The sequence below is a fragment of the Colobus angolensis genome, unplaced genomic scaffold (genome assembly GCF_000951035.1).
Source record: "Colobus angolensis palliatus isolate OR3802 unplaced genomic scaffold, Cang.pa_1.0 Scaffold351, whole genome shotgun sequence".
Lineage (NCBI taxonomy): Eukaryota > Metazoa > Chordata > Mammalia > Primates > Cercopithecidae > Colobus > Colobus angolensis.
This window is the reverse complement of record NW_012116833.1, coordinates 1,294,077-1,318,646: the sequence shown is the minus strand read 5'-3', so window position 1 is coordinate 1,318,646 and position 24,570 is coordinate 1,294,077. Positions and strand designations below refer to the sequence as shown.

General features: G+C 33.0%; 1 protein-coding gene across 2 annotated transcripts in view; it reads left to right on the top strand.

Moving 5' to 3' along the window:
• The window catches only part of RPS6KA6 (ribosomal protein S6 kinase, 90kDa, polypeptide 6), a 137,390-nt gene that overhangs the window by 37,022 nt on the left and 75,798 nt on the right, over positions 1 to 24,570 (top strand). For both annotated transcript variants that reach the window (XM_011952933.1, XM_011952934.1), the window contains 5 exons: positions 1,528 to 1,609; positions 2,597 to 2,677; positions 4,122 to 4,201; positions 14,446 to 14,552; positions 14,840 to 14,877. In XM_011952933.1, the coding sequence (XP_011808323.1) occupies positions 1,528 to 1,609; positions 2,597 to 2,677; positions 4,122 to 4,201; positions 14,446 to 14,552; positions 14,840 to 14,877 (388 nt within the window). The remainder of the gene's footprint in view (positions 1 to 1,527; positions 1,610 to 2,596; positions 2,678 to 4,121; positions 4,202 to 14,445; positions 14,553 to 14,839; positions 14,878 to 24,570) is intronic.

Sequence of the window (24,570 nt, the reverse complement as noted above, 5' to 3'; positions counted from 1 at the left end):
GTGTTGAGACCTACTGCTCTGGAAAAAAAAAAAAAAGACATTTTTCAAAATATTACTGCTCATTGGCAATACTCCTAGTTACCCAAGAGCCCTGATAGAGATGTACAAGGAGATTAATGTTGTTTTCATGCTTGCTATTACAATATCCATTCTGCAGCCCATGGAACAAAGAATAATTTTAACTTTCAAGTCCTATTATTTAAGAAATACATTTTGTAAGGCTATAGTTGCTGTAGATGGTGATTGCTCTGATGAGTCTGGGCAGAACAAATTGAAAACCTCTGGATGGGACTTGCTATTCTAGATGTCATTAAGAACATTTGTGATTCATGGGAGGAAGTCAAAATATCAACATTAACAGGAGTTTGGAAGAAGTTGATTCCAACCCTCGTGGATGACTTGGAGGGGTTCAAGACATCATTGGAGGAAATCACTGCAGATGTGGTAGAAATAATAGCAAGACAACTAAAATTAGAAGTGAAACTAAAGATGTGATGGAAGTGCTGCAGTCTCATGATAGAACTTGAATGGATGAGGAGTTGCTCCTTGTGGATGAACAAAGAAAATGGGTTTTTTGAGATGAAATCTACTTCTGGTGAAGATGCTATGAACATTGTTGAAATGACAACAGAGGCTTTAGAATATTACATAGACTTCTTTAATAAAGCAGTGGTAGGATTTGAGAGGATTGAATTCACTTTTGAAAGAAATTCTACTGTGTATAAAATGCTATCAAATAGCATCAAATTCTATAGAAAATTATTTCATGAAAGGAAGTCAATCTGTGCAACAAACTTCATCATTGTCTTATTTTAGGAAATTGCCACAGCCACCCTAACCTTCAGCATCCACCACCCTGATCACTCAGCTGCCATCAACATTGAGGCAAGACCCTCCACCAGCAATAAGATTATAGCTCACGGAAGACTCAGATGATTGTTAGCATTTTTTAGCAATAAAACATATTTAATTAAGGTATATAGGGACATAATATTTGTTTGCTCTTTATTAAGGTAACAAAATTGGGCCTGGGTCTTAAAAGGAGGTATGTAGCTCAAGTTTGTCTTTCATTGTGTTATTTATCTCTTACATCATAAAATTCTCCAAGTTCAGGACCAGGTCATCTATTTTAAAAATTTTCCTTTCTATAGTAGTATTTATATACATTATGATTTATTAAATCTAAGGAAAGTGAGAAAATATTAATAATGTAAATTATAGCATAATTTACAGGAGAAGGTATAACTTTTTTCATTTTTTTTTTAATTGACAAATAGTTGTACATATTCATGGGGTACATAGTGAAGTTTTGATCCATATAATGTATGGTGATCAGATCAGGGTAATTTTGCATCCTTCAACAAATCTCTCACTATCTCTCCTTTCCCTCTATGGGAAGGCATATGTTTATAAAATTAGAGAAAATGCAAGGATACAAGTGTATGCTGGTGTGTTTGTGTAGAGCAAGAATGACTAGAAATGTGAATTTTCCTTTTTTTTTTTTTTTTTTGTTCAATTTTCTATTAGGTTTTTCTTGTTAGAAAGAAGACCGGTCCTGATGCTGGGCAACTCTATGCAATGAAGGTGTTAAAAAAAGCCTCTTTAAAAGGTAGAAAATTAGAAAGTTTATTAAAATAGAATTTGGCAAAGCGTATTTTAAGAAATATGCTGTGTATTACTTGCATAAGGTGAATAGATGTAGCTATTTTTAACATTGGTATTTATGGCAGTTTTTCTAGCCAGTAGGTAATATTACTGGATTTGATATTGGCATATGCCTTAACTTAGTGAGAATGCACCCCAGTAAAAATTTGATGCTAGAAAAAGTGACATATTTCATTTAATTTAAGCTTATTAACGTAATTGGGCTATACTCTTTTCATTCAAAATTCTTGACTTTTCCCTTTCTGTCTGTGTCAGTATTACATTTTGAGAAAGCACAACCATTTGCACGCACTATCTTTTAGGGTGTGATAAAAATACTGCTTATGATCACTTTCAATCAGTAAACTCATTTGAATAATTAAAGAGATCAATAGGCCAGGCATGGTGGCTCACACCTATAATCCTAGCACTTTGAGAGGCTGAGGCGGGTTGAACCCGTGAGCCCAGCCCAGGAGTTCAAGACCAGCCTGAGTAACCTGGTGAAACCCTGTCTCTACAAAAAATACAAAAATGGGCCAGGTGTAGTGGCACGCTCCTGTAGTTCCAGCTGCTTGGGAAGCTGAGATGGGAGGATTGCTTGAGCTTGGGAGGTGGAGGTTGCAGTGAGCTGAGATTTTGCCACTGCAGTCCAGCCTGGGCAAGAGAGCAATACCCTGTCTCACCACCAACAACAACCAAAAAAGATGAACACATAATAAATGCATATGCGCTACATACCTATTTATGCCACCTTAACCTGTCTCTAGATGTAATGAATATTTTTGCTTTCTGAGAATATGGTCATTATTATCTAGGAATATGAAAACTGAAAATTTAGGCATTTATGAAGTTACATTTTATATATTTATATTTGTTGTTTGGTAAATTATTGATGGACTCTTAATTGAAATGATATAAAAGAGTAAAAATTGTACCTTTATGTAATTTTTAGTTCGAGACAGAGTTCGGACAAAGATGGAGAGGGATATACTGGTGGAAGTAAATCATCCATTTATTGTCAAATTGCACTATGGTATGTAATCTTTCTTTTATTCTTTTATTTATTTTAATCCTTATTTATTAATATGGAATTAGAGAATTATGATTTCCTTTCACATAATACTATAACAGGAAATAAATACTTTAGACTTATTTAGTATATTCAACTATGTAAAATGTATTTTTCTGAAATAAATATCAGTATTTAGTTATTTGTTGTATGTCCTTCATTTTTCCAAGTTGGTTAACTTGTTTAAAGTAACAAGATAGTGTTTTTCACTTACCCGTCTGGTAGTATTTATGTACTCTACTAGGCTGTAACTTCATAATCTTAGACTATAAACTGTTGTGATAATTTACATAATGACCACACTTATCTATTTCCTGGTTATATTCTAGAGGACCATGTAGTTATGTTAGTCTGCTTGAGTTATTTTTTATACTTAATGGAAAAGGACTACTAGTAAGAAGCAGTAGATGTAATGGAAAGAACATGAACTTTGGAGTTAGACATTTCTCAATTTGAATCATGGCTCCATTGCTAATTTAACATATGGATGAGATCAACTTTATCTATCTATCTGTCTATCTATCTATCTATCTATCTATCTATCTATCTATCTATCTATCTATCTCTATCTCAGATATAGTGTACTTTGTCACTTCCATTTTTCTATATTTAAAAAAGTAGCAGTTGTTGATTTTATTCTTAGTGTAATTTCGACAAATAATGCATTAAAATATATACCCAATTATCACTATTAAAAACCCATAAGAAATTTCCACCCATTATTCTTTTACTCCTTGTTATACTAACAGAATAAAAAAAGTAACATCTAAAGACCTTCCCAAATCTGTAGTAAGTCAATCCATAAATGCTTATTGTGTGCAAAAACAGTGTATTAAATTCAGTGGACTATAGAAATGAAACACTTTTTGACCTCAAGAAATTTATAACCTATAGAGAACACAGAGATGTAAAGAAATTAATTGTACAAATCAAAATGGAATAAGTACTATTAAAGAGGTATAAATATAATAAGATCTCAAAAGTAGCAGCAAGTAATTTCAATGAAGAAGAGGTTAAGGAAGCTGTGGAAAAATGTGAAAAGGGAGACATCCTGGAAAGTTTAATAGAGGAAGTGGCATTTTTCTTCAGCTTTGTAGAATTCGTAAATTTTCAGTAGGTTTGATAGGCTAAGTTTAGGCAATTGCAGTAGAACATGCTTCATAAATTAGGAAATTTTTGATGGTAGAAGTTCTGTGTAAAGCCACATTCAAGGGTGATTATGTTTTGGGAAGGGGTTTATAGCTATTTCAACACTGGATTAAACACTGGGTTTAATTTTGAGATGTTATCCATGAATGGACCATGTGAGTAAATACTGTGAAATTCTAAACATATATTAATTTAAAAGCATACTAAGCTTTTTAAGCCTTTGAGATTATCCTGTTACTACATTCTAATTTTTAATTAGCCTTTCAGACTGAAGGGAAACTGTACTTAATACTGGATTTTCTCAGGGGAGGAGATGTTTTCACAAGATTATCCAAAGAGGTAAGTAGCTGTACATTTTTACTATATTTTCTTGAAACAAAACTAAGAAAAGTATCACTTTTGTTCTTCCACTAATTACATTTTTTCCTATTGAAATTTTAAATGGTAACTACTCTGTTTGTTTTATTGCATAGTATTTGGTAATGTGCCTGATAATGGCATTTTCTATCATCTCAATGTGCTACTCATTTTCTTAGGCAGAAGAGCAATATGAATAACTGGATAAAGTAGATACGGGCAAGCCTAGGACTTTGGCTACTCAAGCTACCTAAACACCTCTGGGAGTAGTGTTTATTCATTTTAAAATAGCTTTATGGAGGTATAATTGACATACAATTAACTGTACATACTAAAGTATACAATTTTATAAATTTTTACATTTGTATATAACTGTGAAACCATCATTACCATAAGAATAATTAGCATATCTGTCATTCCTTAAAGTTTTCTTGTGTCCCTTTGTGATACCGTCTTCCTGCCCTAACCCTGCTAAATCTGCTTTCTGTCACTATTTGGTTTGTATTTTCTAGGAGTTTATATAAATGGAATCATATGGTATATTCATTTTTTTTGGTCTGGCTTAACATAATTATTTTGAGATTCATCTATGTTGCATGTACTAATTATTCATTTTTATTGATGGATATTATTACTGATTGTATGGATACGTCATGATTTGTTTATCATTCACCTGTTGATGAATTTTGGGTCATTGCAGTTTTTGATATTACTAATAAAACTGCTATAAACATTCATGTACAAGTGATTGTATCATATGTTTTCATTTCTCATGGGTAAATACCTAAGAGTATAATGACTGGGTCATGTGCTAGGTGTATGTTTAACTTTTAAAGACACTGCCAAACTGTTTTCCAAAGTGATTATATAAATTTTACATTCCCACCAGCAGCGTAAGAGAGTTTCAGTTGCTCCACATCCTTGCCAACATTTGGTATGGTCAGTCTTTTAAAATTTTTGAACATTAGATTAGTTTTTAGTGGTATCCCATTGTGGTTTTGAATTACATCACACTAATGACTAATGATATTGAGCATCTTTTCGTGAGCTCATTTGCCATCTATCCTCTTGGTAAAATGTCTGTTTAAATTTTCAGCCTGTTTTTTTTAGTTGGAATGTTTGTTTTCTTATTGAGTTTTGAGAGTTCTTCATATATTTTGGATGTAAGTCCTTGATCATATATGTTATTTGGAAATATTTTCTTCTGGTCTATAGTATGTCTTTTCATTCTCTTAACACTGTATTGAAAAGCAGAAGTTCTTAATTTTGATGAAGTCTGATTTATAGGATTTTTTTCCTTTTATTGTGTTTTTAGTGTTCTATATAAGGAATATCTGCCTAATTACAGGTAAAGATTTTCTATTATGTTTTCTAGAGGTTTTGTAGTTTGAATTTTACATCTAGATTTAGGATCTGTTTTGAGTTCATTTTAGTATATGGTTATAGGTATGTGCAGAAGTCCTTTTCTTTTGTTCACATAGATATCCAGTTGTTCTAGCATCATTGTTGGAAAAGTCTGTCTTTTCTTCCCTGAATCACCTTACAGTTTTCTTGAAAACGAATTGATCATATATATGAAGGCCTATTTCTGGATACTCTATTCTGTTCATTGGTCCATTTGTCTATCTTTATTACAATTATACATAGTCTGAATTACTGTATCTTTATAATATGTCTTGAAGTGAGGTAGTACAAATCCTTGAACTTTGCTTTTCTTTTTGAAAGTTTGGCTCTTCTAGGTCCTTTGCATTTCCATATCCATTTTAAAATCAGCTTTTCACTTTGTACAAAAATGCCGTGCTGGGATATTGGTTGGGATTTTATTGAATATATAGGTCAATTTGCAGATAAGTTACATTTTAGTAATATTGAGTCTTTTAATTCATGAACATGATATCTTTCTCAGTTTATTTAGGTCATCTTTAATTTCTCGCAGTATTGTTTTCAGTGTAATTCTTGCACTTCTTTTGTCAGATTTACCTCTAAGTAGATCCTGTTTTTAATGTTATTGTAAATAGAATTGACTTCCTAATATCAATTTTAAATTGGGTGGAAACACAGTCAATTTTTTGTGTATTGAGCTTGTTTCCCACAGTCTAGCCAAACTTAATATTTCTAGCAACTTTTAGAAATAGATTTCAAAGGTTGAGAAAGATTTCTGTAACTGTTTTTTCAGAGTTTTATAAAAAATCAGAAATCAATTTTAGATTTATTCAAATGCTTTTTCATCATTTATTGAGATTATAATTTTTTTAGTCTTACTGAGGTGAATTACAATGATTGATAGATGTTGAACCAACCTTGCATTTATGGATGAACCCCACTTCATCTTGATGTATTACCCTTTTTATAAAGTTGGACAATATTTGCTGAAAATTTGTTAAGAATTTTTGCATCTGTTTTTATGAGGGACATTTGTGATTTCCTTGTATTATTTTGTCTCTTTTTGGTGTTAGAGTAATTCTGACTCCATAGAATGAGTTGGGTATAGTTTTTGCCTCTTTAACTTTCTGGGAAAGTTTGTGTAGATTCAGTGACAAATTGCCCTTATATGATTGCTAGAATTCACCAGTGAAGGCATCTGAACCTGAAGTTTTTCTTACAGGAAAGTATTTAACTACAAAATCAATTTATATAATAGACTTGCGTTATTTCTTTTGGAGTGAGCTTTGATAACTTGTGTCTTTTAAGGAATTTGTCTATTTCATCAAAGTTACTAAATTTATTGGCATAAAAATGTTCATAATATTCCCTTATTGTCCTTTTTGTAGTTGTGGAATTGTTAGTGATGTCACTGCTCTCACTTTTGATGTTGGTAATTCATGTTTGCTCTGTTTTTGTTCTGTTTAGCCTCACTAGAGATTTGATATATCAATTTTATTACTCTCAAAGAAACAGCTTTTGGTTTCATTGATTTTTCTGTATTCTATTTCTGTTCTCTATTGCATTGTTTTCTACTTTAATCTTTTTTACTGCTTATTTTATGTTTCATTAGCTTTTCTTTTTCTGGTTTTTAAGATGGGAGCTGAAGTTATTAATTTGAGGCCTTTCTACTTTTCTAATAATGTAGGTGTTTTGTGTTATAAATTCCCCTCTGAGTACTGCCTTAGGGTCATCCCACAAGTTTTGATATGTGTCACTTATTTTCTCTCAGTTCAATGTACTTTATGATTTCCTTTCTATTTCTTTGACCCATTGGATATTTAGAAGTCTGCTTAATTTACAAATATTTGGGCATTCTTCCACATATCTTTCTATTGTTGATTTCTACTGTAATGTTGTTGTGGTCATAAAACATACATTGTATGACTTTAATTCTCTTAAACTTACTTTTATTTGCTTTATGCTTCAGAATATCATGTATCTTGGTAAATGTTCCATGTCCACTTGAGAAGAATGTGTATTCTGCTATTTTTGGGTGGTGGAAGTTTCTATAAATGTGGACTGTATCAAGTTGTTTGATAGTGATATTAAATTGCCTATATTCTTTCTAATTTTCTGCCTATTCTACAAATTTTTGAGACAAGGATTGACACCTTTTACTTTAATTTTGAATTTGTATATATTTTCTTGAATTTCTGTCAGTTTTTGTTTCATGTGTTTCAAAGTTCTGTCATTAGGTACATAAGCCTTTTGGGTTATTATTCCCTCTTGATGAATTGATCCCTTCATCATTATGAGATGACATGACTGACTTTGTCCCTGGTAATGTTCTTTTCTTCAAAATCTAATTTGATACTTATATGGTCACTCCAACTGTTTTCTAAAAAAGTATTGTTAGTTTGGTATATCTTTTTTCATATTTTAACATTAGCCTATTTGTGTCTTTATATTTAATGTGTGGTACTTAAGGAAGCATAATTTCCTTGTTTTTTTATCCAATCTGAGAGTGTGTCTTCTAATTGGGATATTAGACCTGTTACATTTTATGATTATTTTTGCAGTTGTATTTAAATCTACCATCTTGCTATTCGGGATTATTTTTGTCGCATTTGTTCTTTGTTGTTTTTTCCCTCTTCTCCTGGCTTCTTTTTAATTACTTTTTTTTTTTTTACAATTTCATTTTTATCTCTGCTGTTGGTTTGTAAATATTATCCATAACACTTTGTTGTATAATTTAATAGTTGCCTTAGGATTTGTAGTATAAGTTTTAACTCAGAGGTCAGGAAAATACGGTCTTCAGGCTAAATTTGGCCAGTTACTTTTCTTTGTAAATAAAGTTTCACTGGAACATAACCATACTCATTTGTTTAAGTATTGTCTGTTCCTTATGTTGTACTTCAATGGAATCATACTTGCATAGTCATTTTTACTGGATAGCAGGCATGGTGGATTTAATTTTCTTACATGCTAGATACCTTTATTTTCATATAAGTAGTATTTAGCTCTTTTCTAGGATGCAGTTCATTGTCTTGTAAACACTTTGATCATTTTGGGCCTTGTGTTTAAGCTTTAGTCATGTTGGACTAGGGAAGTATTTAGTTTAAGATTAATTTTTCCTCAGTATTGAAGCATGTCCTTTCTTATACTCTAACAAACACTCTTAGATTTATGAGGCTTTTCACTCTCCCTTTTGGGAAGAGGAGCTATCGCAGTCCTTTGTGAGCTGAGTGGGCTCTTTCTTTTAATCTTTTAAGGTTTTTCTCTTCCTGGACTTGGGCGGGGGTAGTTTCCTCGGATCCGTGTTTGACTGTATATATGTATATGTGTGTATGTGTGTGTGTGTGTGTGTGTGTGTGTGTGTGTGTGTGTGTGTGTTTTGAGGTGGAGTCTCAGTCTGTTGCCCCGGCTGGAGTGCAGTGGCGTGGTCTCAGCTCACTGCAACCTCTGCCTCCCGGCTTCAGGTGATTCTCCTGCCTCAGCCTCCTGCATAGTTGGGACTACAGGTGCACAATTAGCCTGGCTAATTCTTGTATTTTTAGTAGAGATGGGATTTCACCATATTGGCCAGGCTGGTCTCAAACTCCTGACCTCAAGTGATCTGTCCGCCTCAGCCTCTGAAAATGCTGGGATTACAGGCATGAGCCCCAGTGCCCCGCCCATGATTGACAATTTTTTTATTGGATGGCAGGCATTGTGACATTTAGCTTGTTAAGGTGATGAACATTTTTGTATTTCTGTGACTATTATTGATCTCTGTTCTGAGATATAAAACTAGTTTGATCCCTATAGGTCTTACTTTTAAAGTTTGTTAGATTGGACCAACACAGCTTTCAGTCAGGGGTTAATTTTGCTCCACTACTGAAGCAAAATCCTTCTAATTACTTTGTCTGATGTCTTATGAATTATGAGATTTTCTGCTCTGGCTGAAGGCAACAGGAACTATTCCTGGCCATGGTGAGTTCATTGATTGGTTCCTCTAACCCTTCATTCCTTTCCTGGTTTAGGGTAATGTCCTCACTCACATGTGCTGAGTATTTCTCTGCTGAATGCTTGAAGGAGACTGTCTTCATATCTACAGAGTTCTCTTTGTGCAGTTTACTCTTCTCTAATACTCGATCCTGTGAATTTTGTCCTCCTTCTCCAAGACTCTCTGTTCTGGCTTATCTACTCAGGAAGTCTTTCAGGCTCCACCTGACTTAGCCCTCCCTGTACTACCACTTGGAAACTCTTTCCAGGTAGTAAGCTAAGGCAGTTGTGGGGCATACTTCATTTGTTCCCTGTCTCTCAGTATTCAGTGTCTCTTGTTGCCTGATGTCCAGTGTCTTGAAAAGTATCATTTCATATGTTTTGTCCTGTGTTTTAGATTTTTCAGGCATGAGATTAAATCCTGTCTTTGTCTGCTTCATTTTTTCTTTAAGTAGTAGTCTGGGAGTAGCATTTTAATTGGGTGATAGTAGTTCAATGTCTTACTTCCAGAATTTACAGTGTAGAATGTGGGAGAGCTACTGTTGATTCCCAGAGCTCTGGAACTTGCTGTGATAAAGGAACAGTGTGTTTCTGGTATGCTAGCCAGTGCTTAAGTGGCTAAGGTCTCTGGCTTATATCTGTCTACCTCCAGTGTAGAATGTGCCATGCATGAGCATAGGGTGTGTTATTGGTATGTTATTAACTATAGAACATAATTCAATATGTGAAAGGGATTGTCTAGGACCCCCTTCTAAGGAGGGTCTTTAAAGGACCTTGTTAAAAACTGGTACCAAGGCATAGAAGGACAACAGTATAATAAGGCTCCATTATTCATGATTTCTTGCATTAGATTTTAGAAGTGTCACAAATATGCCTGAGAAATTCTTGTAGTCATTTCTAATTTTCTTTTAAACTCTTCAGACCTCCATTCTTGATGTGGGACTATCTAAACCCATACTAGCACAGAGATGCAGTCAGTAAGTTTTGATTCCTAAGTCTGGAATATTAGGTAAGAGCAAGCATTTTAAATGCATTACCCAAAAGATAATAAATTAGTACATTGATTGAGCAGCCTTTTAAAAAATGATTCAATGGTTACTTCTGTAGACAGCTTATTAATAATCAGATGTTTGTTGGTTATACTTCACTTGTGTGTACAAAAAATTGTTAAATAATCCAAAATGAGGACATGTTTTTATACCTTAGAAAAAGACTTTTTAAGTACATTTTTGTGTGTTTTAAAGAATTTTATAATGTATGTCATTTGTATTTTAAAGGGAAAGATACCTATCCAAATTTCCCTTCCTCAAAATGTACACACACACACACACACACACAAATACACAGGCAAACAAACAGAACTCTTAAGCTGTGCTTTATTTTGCTTATATCAAGAAAATGTAGTAGAATGAATGGCTGATTATTTTAACACTGTCAGTTCTTCTAATGTTAATTTATTGGCTTAACAAAATTCCAAATAAAGCCACAATAGGGATTTTTGTTTGATGTTGACAGATTTTGTAGTTTCCTTGGAAAAGTAAACAAATGCAAAGAAATAACATTTTTTGTTTGTTTGTTTGTTTTTTGAGACAGGGTCTTACTCTGTCACCAGGCTGGAGTGCAGTGGCACTATCCTGGCTCATTGCAGCCTCAACCTCCCAGGCTCAGGCAATCCTCATGCCTCAGCCTCCCGAGTAGCTTGGACTACAGAAGCATGCGCCACTATACCCGGCTACTTTTTTTTTTCAGTAGAGATGAGATCTTGCTATGTTGCCCAGGCTGGTCTCAAACTCCTGGGCTCCAGTGATCCTCATGCATTGGCCTCCCCAAATTCTCTTGTTTAAAACTTTATAAAGTGTGCATAAGCAAAACATTATAGTATCAACACGAGATTAGAAACATACTGTATATCCCCAAAATATCCTGTTATAGATTACTTACCGTATATCATTATGATAAAGGAAGAATCACAAATTCCGGCAAAGAGATTGTTCAATAAACAGTATTTGAGAAATCGCTTAAATATTTCAAAAAATCGTTTTAAAATACCATCTCTACCGTATACAAAAATAAATCTTACTTACATAAAAGAGCTAAATCTTGAAAAACCAGCTAAATATTTTGTTGACCATTGGATGGCGAATGTCTCCTTAAATCATCTATATATTTGACTAGCAAAAATTAAGCATTACTGAGCATAAAAAACTAGCACAAAATTGGATAAGTATTTGCAGCTAATATGATAGAAAACTGACATTTTTAATATTTAAGTGACGTGTACCAATTGACAAAACAGTAAGTCAGTAATAGAAAATAGACACAAACATTACTGATAATTCACAAAAAAAGTAGAAAGACTACTAAACATGAAAAACAGTGTTCAGCCTAAAAATCAAAACTTAAATTTAAAAAATAATGCCATTTTCGCACACCAAATTTGAAAAGGCTTTTTACAGAGTATATTCCATGCTATCAAGGATGTGGTAAGACAAACGCTTTCATAAACTGCTGATGGGAGTGGAAATTACTATAACCTTTTTGGAAAATAATTTTGTTGTGTATGTCAGGAATCTTTTGACTATTTATGCTCCTTGATCCAGCATTTCATTTTTTTAAAAAAAATTCTTAATTCATTTTGAGAAAATAATCATAAATATCAGTAATATGTACATATGCATATTGCAGAGTTATTTCAAATAGTGAAAAGCTGGAAATAACCTAAATGTCAAGAAGGGGAATGTTTAGGTAACTTAGAGTAAATTGGTATGGTTATATTGTAAAACTATTGGAAATTTTAAAGACATAGAATGCTTATGATATAATATTAACTGGGGATAAAGGAGGCCACTACACAGTACTTATATGGTAGTCTGATTTCAACTCTGTTAAAACACACATTCGTAGACACATTCAAACACAGATGTGCACAAAAAGTTGAAAAGCAGATGACAAAATATTAAAAGTGCTTAGCTCAAGAGTACTGGAGTTTAGGATGATTTTCATTTTGTCGTGGGGGAGGGCGATTTATGAGTAGGACGATTAGTGGGTTGGAAAGCATTATTGGCAATGAACCTAAAATTTGTTTTTAGAAAAGCAAACATTGCAGCATAGCGTGTGGCAGAAGTGGCTTCTGGGGAAGAGTTCATTCTTATGGACGAGTATCCCTGAGTTCACGTCTTGGGCCTCCTTCTTACTAGCTGTGTTATTTTGGGCAAGTTACTTAATCACTCTGAGTTTCTTTCTCCATTTGCAAGATGTTCCTAATACCTACCTCATAGAGTTTGGAAGCTATAATAACATAATGATTGTACAGTGCCTGGCACATAATTTCTACTTAGTAATGTTTTATTTGCATCTATCATGAGGCTTTCCAGCAAGACAACTTCATAACAAGGTGATAGGCTTGCATAACTGTAACTAGGCAAAGTTTTTTCTAATTTAGTTTTAAATAGTTTTTATTTAGGGTTTTCTTACGTATTAGCTTTCAGAGAACTTTCTTATTATCCTTGGTTAGAAGTTGAATAGGCAACAATTATTTTTATTCTTAATAAAAAGTCAAGTGAAAGTGATGCTTTTATACTTTTACCATTATAATATTCAAATTAATGCTCCCGAAACTTAGATAATAAACAATCTTTGTTTTTCTGTTGATCATTTAAAAAAGTAGTTAGCATATCAGAAGTTATTAACTGCTCATTCTCTGCAATTTTACTAGTAACCTGGATCTGCATTGTGAAATGCAGGGGCCATAATTCTAAATGGGCAATCAAGTTGTAAGCTATTATGACATGTACTTTATGCAGTTTCGAGCCTTCTTAATAATCCAGAGGTTTCTTTATGAAAATAACCCATTTTGAGAAAAAATATTTGATTTCACCAATCTGGAGTTCTTGCTAAACCTTAAAAATTACATCTCATGGCTGATTAGTGTCCAATTCTATGTGTAAATGAATACTCACTAGTGAATGGATTTAGATATAAACCTATAATAATAATACCTTATGGTTTTATATATATAGTTTTTTAAAGTTTACAAAGCATTTTTTTCCACATAAACTTACTTGATTCTTACAACAACCTTGTTAGGTATATACAGCAGATATTATTGTCCTGTTTTACAGATTTAGAAACTGAGGCCCAAAGGGCTAAGTGACATGTCTGATATTACACTGCCAAGTCTGATTCAAGTTCATTACTCTTCACTTTATCATAGAAGCTGTATTTCCAGGCACAAAATGATTGAGTAATACAGTGCCATTACACTCATATACATTACTAACAGAAGAGGCTTGGATCCACCCCTTAGGTCAGAGATGAGTTCACAATTGTGTGTAAGATAAGAGTTACTAATTTAACAACTTGTGGTAGTGTAGTAAAAGCTTTGGGTTTGTAGAGCCCCTAAAAGTGAAATTTCTGAGAAATGATAGTAGACAGTAAAAGAGAGAATGGTAGAAATAGTGGAATTCCCAGAGCTAAAACAAAATACCTTCTATATTTCAAATACCCTAAGGGTAACTATATTATAGCAGAGTACTAAAATTAATATTGGTATTATGGGACTAAGTCACTTTAAAAAAGGTGAATCTTGTGCTGTACATTTAGTGTGAGAAGATATACAAACAACATAATGTTTTGGAAAGATTTACATCAAAATGGTTAATATTGAAGAGACACATTCTTAAAGAGTTTATTTCATTTATGTAGAAATCTTATTTCTCTGGTATTGCCAATAATTATGCCAGTCAAATAAGAATTGACTATGCTTATTATCTTATTATTTTCCTAGATTTGTCTGTCTACTCATTTTGAAAGAAGTATTTTTAAATATACTGAATACTGAAAGAAAGATCAAATGATAATTCATTATTTTGTTCTAGGTTCTGTTTACAGAGGAAGATGTGAAATTCTACCTCGCAGAACTGGCCCTTGCTTTGGATCATCTGCATCAATTAGGAATTGTTTATAGAGACCTGAAGCCAGAAAAGTAAAGCTGTATTCTTCTTTTGTATTCATATTGTCTGTGTTTCTGGAAGTACTTTTTGTCAAACTCCATTAGGTCTTTTGAATATTATAGGGAATTCTATATGAATTACATGAAACTTGTTTGTAAAAAGTAATCTTTGTAAGACATACATTGACTTTAAGTTAATCATTTACATTTTTTAAATATATTAAATAGATACTGATCTATCTTAGTTTTATGATTTTTATGTAAATGTTTTATGTAAAATATTTTATTCCATCTTGTTGAATGTGAATTTTGATTTACAGCATTTTGCTTGATGAAATAGGACATATCAAATTAACAGGTATGCAGATTTTCTTATTATACCCTTAGCCGCTTGATTCATATTTTTTATTATTTTAATATAAATTTGTCTAAGCCTGTTTTTTTCTCTTTCTGAATTTGATTTGCAATTTATTCATCTCTTTAGTGAATTAAATGTTATTTGATGGTTAGACTGCTTTCAATATGCTCTAATTGTAATATTAAAAAATTGTACATTAGATACACTTACTGTAAATAATTAATGATAGTTTTTTAGGTAACAATACGTCATCTGAGTTTCAGTCCAGACAGAATGATGTATCACAAGTAGTCATCACATTTGAAATATAGTGGCAACCTTCCCTCTGCCTTCCCTGACTCCTGGAAACCACTTATATGTTCTACATCTCTATAATTTTGTTATTTTGAGAATGATATAGAAATAGAATCATACAGTTGTCACACAACTGAGCATTTATCCTAGAAAAATAAAAACCTATGTTCACATAAAAGCCTGTATATGAATGTTCATAACAACCCTACTTGTAATAGCCTGACTGGAAGTTACCTAAATGTTCTTCAGAAGGAGAATGAATAAATACAAATTGTCATACGTCCATGTGATGGCATACTACTCAGCAGTAAAAAAGAAAGACCTGTTGAGACATCCAGCAACTTGGATGGATCTCAAGGGCGTTGTGCTGAGTGAGCCAGTCTCAAAAGGTTACATGTGTTTTCAATAGATAGTAAATTCTGTATTTTATTATTTGAATGTTAGAACAGAGGTAAAATGAAGATGTGGTCTTTACAGATAATTTTAAATAGGTACAGTTTAAAGGTAAGTTGCTTTAAATTCCTGTGTATACTGCATCAATGCAAAAATAAAATATCAGTTACCTCAAAAGCTGACATAAATATGAAAAAGTTCAAATAAAGTTTAGTGACTCTTACTGATTCACAGCCTGATTATCTTTTTCATGTACAAAAGAAATTATGTGGGTTCGAAGGTATTTAAAGAGAAAAAGGAAAGGAAAATAACAATCGGGAACAGTAGAGTTTGGAGATTTTTATATAATACATAAATTTGTATTTTACAGCAATTAAAAAGATAATTAAAAATTAATTCCTCTTTTCTTGTTTGCTTAATAAAGTATACCTCTTTTGTCAGAGGTGAGAAAGAGAGGTGGGAAAGAGTAGAGTAGAAAAAACCCTATTTTTCTCTCTCTACATTAAGGTTAGTTACGTAAATAATGATGCCAAGTTGATTTGTATTTAGTATTCTCATTTTAATTCTGCTTTTGATAGATTTTAGAGACTTAAACTGTCTGAGGAGGGAAGAATAGATAGGATCAATATTAATTTATAAGCAAGGGACACAAAGCATGTAACAGGAAGAAATGTGATTCATAATTTTTTTAACAATTCAATTTATTTTCCTTGCAATGGCACAAACATTTCTTTTAAAGACTGTGTACAATAATAAATATTAGATAATTTACAGTTTTGTAATTATAACCTAGGTCAAGGTTTTGTAATGACTACATTTATGGATTTACCCTGACAGCATTCCAGTGAGGTTGGCTAAAGTATGACCACTCACAGCAAGTATTTTAACCCATTTATGCCTGAGGCTGCAATTTTTTGAATTTTTGCAGTCAGACTTTGATGATGACCTTGAGCAGTAGGATATAAATAACTCCCACATGCTTAGCGTTCCAATAATGGAACACTAGGCATAAATGGGTTTAAGAATTCTTTTACAATGTTTCTTTTAATTTATTTTATGTTCTTTATCTCTCTTTCTCTTTAATTTTTCTTGTTTGCTTTCTTTCTTTCTTTCTTAACCTCCTGTGTGTCTTTCCTCCCTGCTAGACGTCTCTTCCTATCTCCTTCTTTCCTTCCATATTGAATAGTACAGTAAAAAAATACCAGATTGATTGCTATTTGCTGTTGACACCAGGGGGCTGTGTGCATGTTGTTATGATTTAGCAATGTCTCACCTAGGGAGGGTCTTTACTAGCATTCTGTTTTCCAAGAATAATTGCAGGAGAATGACAATACTTTTTTTTTTTTTCCACCAGTCCACTTTAAAAATTCTCCAAGCATAAGGAATCGACCTAATATCTGAAATGACAGGCTACTGTGAAATTACAATGGACTGTAGAAAGTTTCATGTTATAACTGTGCTTTGAGTCTGATTGGTCTCATTCTGAGTTTATGATTGTTATAGCAGATCAGTAGAATGAGAGTGGATGAGAGTGGATATCCCCAAATATCTACATCCTTACTAATATATTATTTATATTATATATTGTTATAAGACTTAAGTTTTTTTTTTTCTGAAATCCTGCATCCTTTTTATACTCTGTACAAAATCCTTCCCATAGTTTATATAAAAATAACTTTATAATATGACTTGCCTCTTTAGAAAAAGTATTTAATCATAATATCCCATTAAAAAGTATAGCTTGAATACAGAATCTATTTGAACTGTAATTACTCTAATCTGTTGCACTTTTTAAATTTTATTTTTTTTTTAAGAGACAGAGTCTTACTCTGTCACCCAGGCTGGAGGGCTGTGGCATGATCACATCTTATCACAGCCTTTATTTAACTCCTGGGCTCAAGCCATCCTCCCACCCCAGCCTTCTGAGTAGCTGGGACTTCAGGAACATGCCACCACATCCAGCTATTTTTTTTTTTTTTTTTTTTGTAGAGACGGAGTCTTGCTATATTGCTCAGGCTGGTCTTGAACTCCTGGCCTCAAGCAATCCTCCTGCTACGGCTTCCCAAAATGTTGGGGTAACAGGTGTGAGCCACTGTGCCCAGACTATAATGTGTTTTCTGAGAGACATAATTCAGAAGCAACTTCTACAAAGGGAGAGAAGAAAAATATACAGTGGTCAGAGATGTAAATCACACACTACTTGAGCTGAGTATTTAAGAGAAAAATGTGTACTTGAGAAAATAATTCTATGTCGTTTTTATAGTTACTTGCAAACTAATCACTGAGATTGCTTTTATTTATAGTAAATATTCATCAGAGTATTATATTCTGAGTGTGCTTTTAAAGTTTAAAGTCTTACAAAAGAGTCTTTTAGAATACAAAGATGTGAAACACTGACACTGAAACCTATCCCCCAAAATAACCCTTCCATTATATAGTTGAATTGTACATTTTCTTTTATTTTCAAATTAGTGATTTGGAAAAACCATTGTATAACATATGGCTTATCTAATCTTGTAGCTAGTTTTATAGTTGTACAATTTTTGTTAGTTGATTGCTGAACAAATTATAGTTGTTAAATAACAGTTTAGTCAGTAATAGTACGGCAAAGGAACTCTGTGGATTGGCATAAATCTCTGAAAGGTAACAGACGAATAAGAAAATTCTTCTCTCCCCCCTTCTCTCTGGAATGGCCAAAGAAACCAGTGTTCATCTCCACAAGCTATGTTATATTCAGCTGAACTGACCTGGAAGACTAGATGTTAATTATGTTTACTTTTGTAAATGGAATGTGCAGAGTTTACAAGTTTCAATATACAGAGAAAGAACATAGTGGCACAGTGAAAAGATTTTTAAACATTATACTGAAAGTTAAAATACATTAAGCTATTATCTAAGGATAAGTGATTTTTTTAAATGAAAATATTGCGCAGAGTTAGAAAATCAGTTTTGAGGGGACCTAAAATTAAGAGTTAATGTTAATGTTTTGTTGTAAACGAGCAATATAGGGCTTATAGATTTTTAATTTTTAAAATGAAAGTATACTTTACATGTGTTAAAACTCATTCTTCTGATGTCTTTTGGTGATGGAACTATCCTGTGTCTTGACTGCATCAACGTCAGTGTCCTGGCTGGGTTATAGTACTATAGTTTTGCAAGATTTTACCATGGGGGACACTGGATAAACAGGATCCCTGTAGTTTTTCATGTAACAGCATGCGAATCTGCAGTCATCTCAAAATATAAAGTTTAATTTTTAAAAATCACTTTTTTGTGTATAGTTCTGCAAGTTTTGACAAATGCATACAGCCTTGTAACTATCACCAAAATAAAAATATGGAACAGTCCCATAACCCTCCTCCTCCAAATTCTCCCCTTATAAGTCAATCCTCCCTTTACCCCAAGCCGACTACCAGTCTACTTTCTGTTCCCATATGTATGCTTTTTCCATAATGTAATTATGAACAGAGGCATACAGTATACAGCCTTTTGAGACTGGCTTCATTTAATTAGCATAGGGCATTTGAGATTCATCCATATTGTTGGCTGTATCAATGAATATTTTTAAAAAATGCTAAGTAGTGTTTCATTTTATGGTGGTACCATGATTTGTTTACCCATTCCTCAATGAGGAGGCATTGAGTTGTTTCCTCTTTTGGGCAATGATGACTAAAGCCACTGTAAACCTTCATGTATAGGTTTTTTGAGCATAAATTTTTATTTCCTTTAAGTAAATACATAAGGAGTGAGATTAGTTGATCATATATTGAGTGTATTTAACTAAGTGAGAAAACTTCACACTGATTTCCAAAGTGGTTGTAATATTTTGCATACCCACCCGCAATGTCCAGTGTATCTGTATCCTCACTAGCATTTTGTATTGTTAGTATTTTTTATTTTATCTATTCAAATAGGCATTAGGTAGAATAATTATGGTTTTGTTTTGTATTTTTCTAAAACTAATGACACTAAGCACATTTTCATGTATTTATTTCTCTGAAGAAGTGTCTATTCAGATCTTTTGCCCGTTAAAAAATGGATTGTTTGGTTTTCAACCTATAATTTTTTATATTTTTTAAATTTAAATTTAAATTTTGTGGGTACATACTTGTATATATTTATGTGTTGTATGAGATATTTTGATACAGGCATGCAGTGCCTAATAATCATATCAGGGTAAATGGGGTATGTACATCATCTCAAGCATTTATCCTTTGTGTTACAAGCAATCCAGTCATATGCATTTAGTTATTTTAAAATGTATAATTATATTATTTTGGACTATACTCACCCTGTTGTACTAGCTAATATTAAGTCTTATTTATTCTCTCCAACTGTTTTTCGCACCCATTATCCATCCCCCATCCTCTAAGTCCCTTCCGCCTGTACCCTTCCTAGCCACTGGTAACCATCCTTCTACTCTCTATTTCCATGAGTTCAATTATTTTAATTTTCATCTTCCATAAATAAGTGAGAACGTAAGTTTATTTTTCTGTGCCTGGCTTATTTCAGTTAACACAATGATCTCCAGTTCCACCCACAATGCAGATGACAGGTTCTTACTCTTTTTTATGGATGAATAGTACTCTGTTGTGTATAAGTGCCACATTTTCTTTATCCATTTGTCTGTCAGTGGGCATTTAGATTGCTTTCTTATCATGGTTATTAAAAACAGTGCTGCAGCAAACATGGGAATACAGATATCTCTTCATTGTACTGATTTCCTTTCTTTTACATATGTACTCAGAAGTGGGATTAATGGATCGTATGGTAGCTCCATTTTTAGTTTTTTTGAGGAACCTCTAAACTGTTCTCCATGGTGGTTGTGCAAATTTACATTCCCACCAACAGCGTATGAGATTTCCTTTTTCTCTGCATCCTTGTCAGCATTTTTTTATTGCCTGACTTTTGAATAAAGGCCTCATTTTAGGGAGAAATTATATCTTACTGTAGTTTTGATTTGCTTTTCTCTGGTGATCAGTGATGTTGAGCACCTTTTCATATACCTGTTTGCCATTCCATTTGTATGCTTTCTTTTGAGAAATGTTGATTCAGATCTTGTGCTCATTTTTTAATTGGATTATTAGACTTTTTCCTGTAGAGTTGTTTGAGCTCCTTATATATTCTTGTTATTAATCCCTTGTCAGATGGGCAGTTTGCAAATATTTTCCCTTATTCCGTGAATTGTCTCCTCATGTTATTGATTGTTTCCTTTGCCGTGCAAAAGCTTTTTAACTTGATGTGATCCAATTTGTACATATTTGCTTTGATCACCTGTGCTTGTGGGCTATTACTTAAGAAATCTTTGCCCAGTTCAATGTCCTGGCAAGTTTATCCAATGTTTTCTTGTAGTAGTTATATTGTTCAAGGTCTTAGATGTAAATTTTTAAACTATTTTGTTTTTATTTTTGTATATAGCAAGAGCTAGTGTTATAGTTTCATTCATCTGTATATGCATATCCAGTTTTCCTAGCACCATTTATTGAACACACCGTCCTTTACCCATTGTATGTTCTTGACACCTTGTCAAAAAGGAATTTACTATAGATACATGGTTTTATCTCTGGGTTCTCGATTCCATTCCCCTGTTCTATGTTTCTGTTTTCATGACAGTACCATGTTACTATAGCTTCGTAGTATAATTTGAAGTCAATAATGTGATTCCTCCAGTTTTTTTCTTTTCTCAAAGGTAGCTTTATCTATACTGGGTATTTTGTGGATCCATATAAATTTTAGGACTTTTTTTTCTCTTTTTGTGTAGAATCTCATTCTATTTTGAAAGGTATTGTGTTTAATCTGTAGATTGCTTTGGGTAGTACGGACAATTTTAACAATTCTAATTCTTTCAATTCATGAACTTGGAATATCTTTCCATTTTTTGTATGTCTTTCTCAATTTCTTGCATCATTTTAGTACGTTCCTTTTTACATGTCTTCTTTAATTTCTTTTTATCAATGTTTTGTAGTTTCATTGTAGAGATACTTTACTTCTTGTTTAATTACTAGGTATTTGATTTTCTTTTTAGCTATTAAAAGTGGGATCACTTTCTGGATTTCATTTTCAGATTGTTCTCTGTCGGCCTGTAGAAATGCTACTGATGTTTGTATGTTCATTTTGTATCCTGCAACTTTGTTGAGTTTGTCAGTTCTAATAGTTTCTTGGAGGAGTCTTTTGGTTTTTCCAAATGTAAGATAATACCATCTGTAAAAAAGGATAATTTGACTTCTTCCTTTCTCACTTGGATACCCTTTATTTCTTTCTCTTGTCTGATTTCTCTGGTTAGGACTTGCAGTATTATGTTGATTAACAGTAGTGAAAGCAGGCATTCTTGTTGTGTTCCAGGTCTCAGAGGAAAGGATATCAGTGTTTCCCAATTCATTATGGTACTAACAGTGGGTTTGTCATATATGGCTTTGATTATGTTGATGCATGTTCCTTCTATACCCAGTTTTCTGAGGTTTTTTTTTTTTTTATCATGAAGAGATGTTGAATTTCATCAGGTGCTTTTTCAACATCAGTTGAAATCATCATGTAGTTTTTGTCCTTCATTTTGTTGGTATGATGTATCATATTATGTGATTTGCATATGGTGAACCATCCTTGCATACCTGGGACAAATCCCACTTGGTCTTGATGAACAGTCTTGTTGATGTATTATTGAATTCAATTTGCTAGTATCTTGTTGAGGATTTTTGCATTATTATTCATCAGAGATATTGGCCTGTAGTTTTTTGTTGTTGTTGTATCTTTGTTTGGTTTGGGTATCAGGGTAATACTTGCCTCATAGAATGACTTTGGGAGTATTCCCTCCTGCTCTATTTTTTGTAATATTATGAGCAGGATTGATATTAATTCTTCTTTAAATGTTTGGAGGAATGGAGCACTGAAGCCATCAGGCCCTGGGCTGTTCATTACTGGGAGACTTTTTATTATTGTGTTGATCTTACTACTTGTTATTGGCCTCTTCAGGTTTTGGATTTCTTGGTAGGTTTTATGTGACAAGGAATTTGTCCATTTTCTCTAGATTTTCCCATTTATTGGCATGTAGTTGCTCATAGTAGCCACTAATGACCCTTTGAATTTTTGTGGTATCAGTCATAATACTTCCTTTTTCATCTCTAATTTTAATTATTGGGGTCTTTTCCCTGTTTTTCTTTGATAGTCTGGCTAATGGTTTGTCAATTTTGTTTATTTTTTCAAAAAGCAAGTTTTTATTTCATTGATCTTTTGTATTATTTTCCTCATTTCAAATTCATTTATTTCTGCTCTGATATTACTTTTCTCCTACTAAATTTGGGTTCAATTTGCTTTCTTCTCTAGTTCTTTAAGATACATCATAAGGCTATTTGAAGTTTTTTTTTTTTTATATATAAGCACTTTCAGCTATAAATTTCCATCTTAGTACTGCTTTCACTGTATTCCATAGGATTTTTTATGTTGTATTTCTATTATCATTTGTTTCAAGAATTTTTAAATTTCTTTCTTAATTTTTTTATTGACTCTCTGGTCATTCAGGAACATATTTTTTTTATTTCTATGTATTTATATAGTTTCCAAAATTCCTCTTGTTGTTGATGTCTAGTTGTACTCAATTGTGGTCACAGAAGATGCTTGATATTATTTCAGATTTTTTAATATATTAAGACTTGTTTTGTGATGTAACATATGGTCTATTCTTGAGAATGATCCATGTGTTGAGGAGAAGAGTGTGTATTCTGCAGCTTTTGGATGAAATGTTCTGTAAGTATCTATTAGGTCCACTTTTTCTATGGTACAGATTAAGTCCGATGTTTCATTGTTGAGTTTTCTGTCTGGGAGATCTGTCCACTGCTGAAAGTGGGGTGTTGAAGTCACTGGCTGTTACTGTATTGAGTTCTATATCCCTCTTTATCTATAATAATATTTGCTCTCTATATATGGATGCTTCAGTTTGGGGTACATAGATATTTATAATTTTTCTATCTTCTTGCAGGATTGACCCCTTTATCATTCATTATATAATGATCTCCATTTCCCTTCTTGCAATTTTTGCCTTCAAATCTATTTTGTATGATATAACTGCTCCTGCTCCTTTGTGGTTTCCATTGGCATGGAGTATCTTTTCCTATTCCTTTATTTTCAGTTGTATGTGTCTTTATGGGTGAAGCATGTTTCTTGTAGGCAACAGATCATTGTTTCTTGTTTTTTCATGGGTTCATCCGGTCTATGTATTTTGATTGTTTAGTCCATTTATATTCAGTGTTGTTATTAATGAATAGGGACTTATTCCTGCCATTTTTTTTAGTTGTTTTCTGGTCTTCTCTTCCTTGTTTTCTTCCTCCCTGCCCTCCTTTTACTGAAGGTGATTTTCTGTGGTGCTGTGATTTAGTTTTCTTCTATTTATTTATTTATTTATTTATTTATTTAGAGATGGAGTCTCGCTCTGTTGCCCAAGCTGGAGTGCAGTGGCGCGATTTCGGCTCACTGCAAGCTCCACCTCCCAGGTTTATGCCATTCTCCTGCCTCAGCCTCCCAAGTAGCTGGGACTACAGGTGCCTGCCACCACACCCGGCTAATTTTTTGGTATTTTTAGTAGAGACGGGGCTTCATCGTGTTAGGCAGGATGGTCTCGATCTCTTGACCTTGTGATCCGGCTGCCTCGACCTCCGAAAGTTCTGGGATTACAGGCATGAGCCACTGCACCTGGCCTCTTTCTCTTTATTTTTTGCATAATATATGTTTTTCAGTTTGAGATTACCATGAGGCTTGCCAATATGATCTAATACCCCTTATTTTAAACTGATGGAAACTTAACACTGATTGTCTAAACAAACATGCAAAAAAACCTGTTGAAAAACACTACACTTTGACTTCGTCTCCCCACTTTTCAACTTTTTATTGCTTCTCTTTATGTCTTATTGTACTATGTTTTGAAAAGTTTTTGTAGTTATTATTTGATTGGTTCGTCATTTAGTCTTTCTACTTAAGAGAAATTTACACCCCACGATGACAATGCAATAATATTCC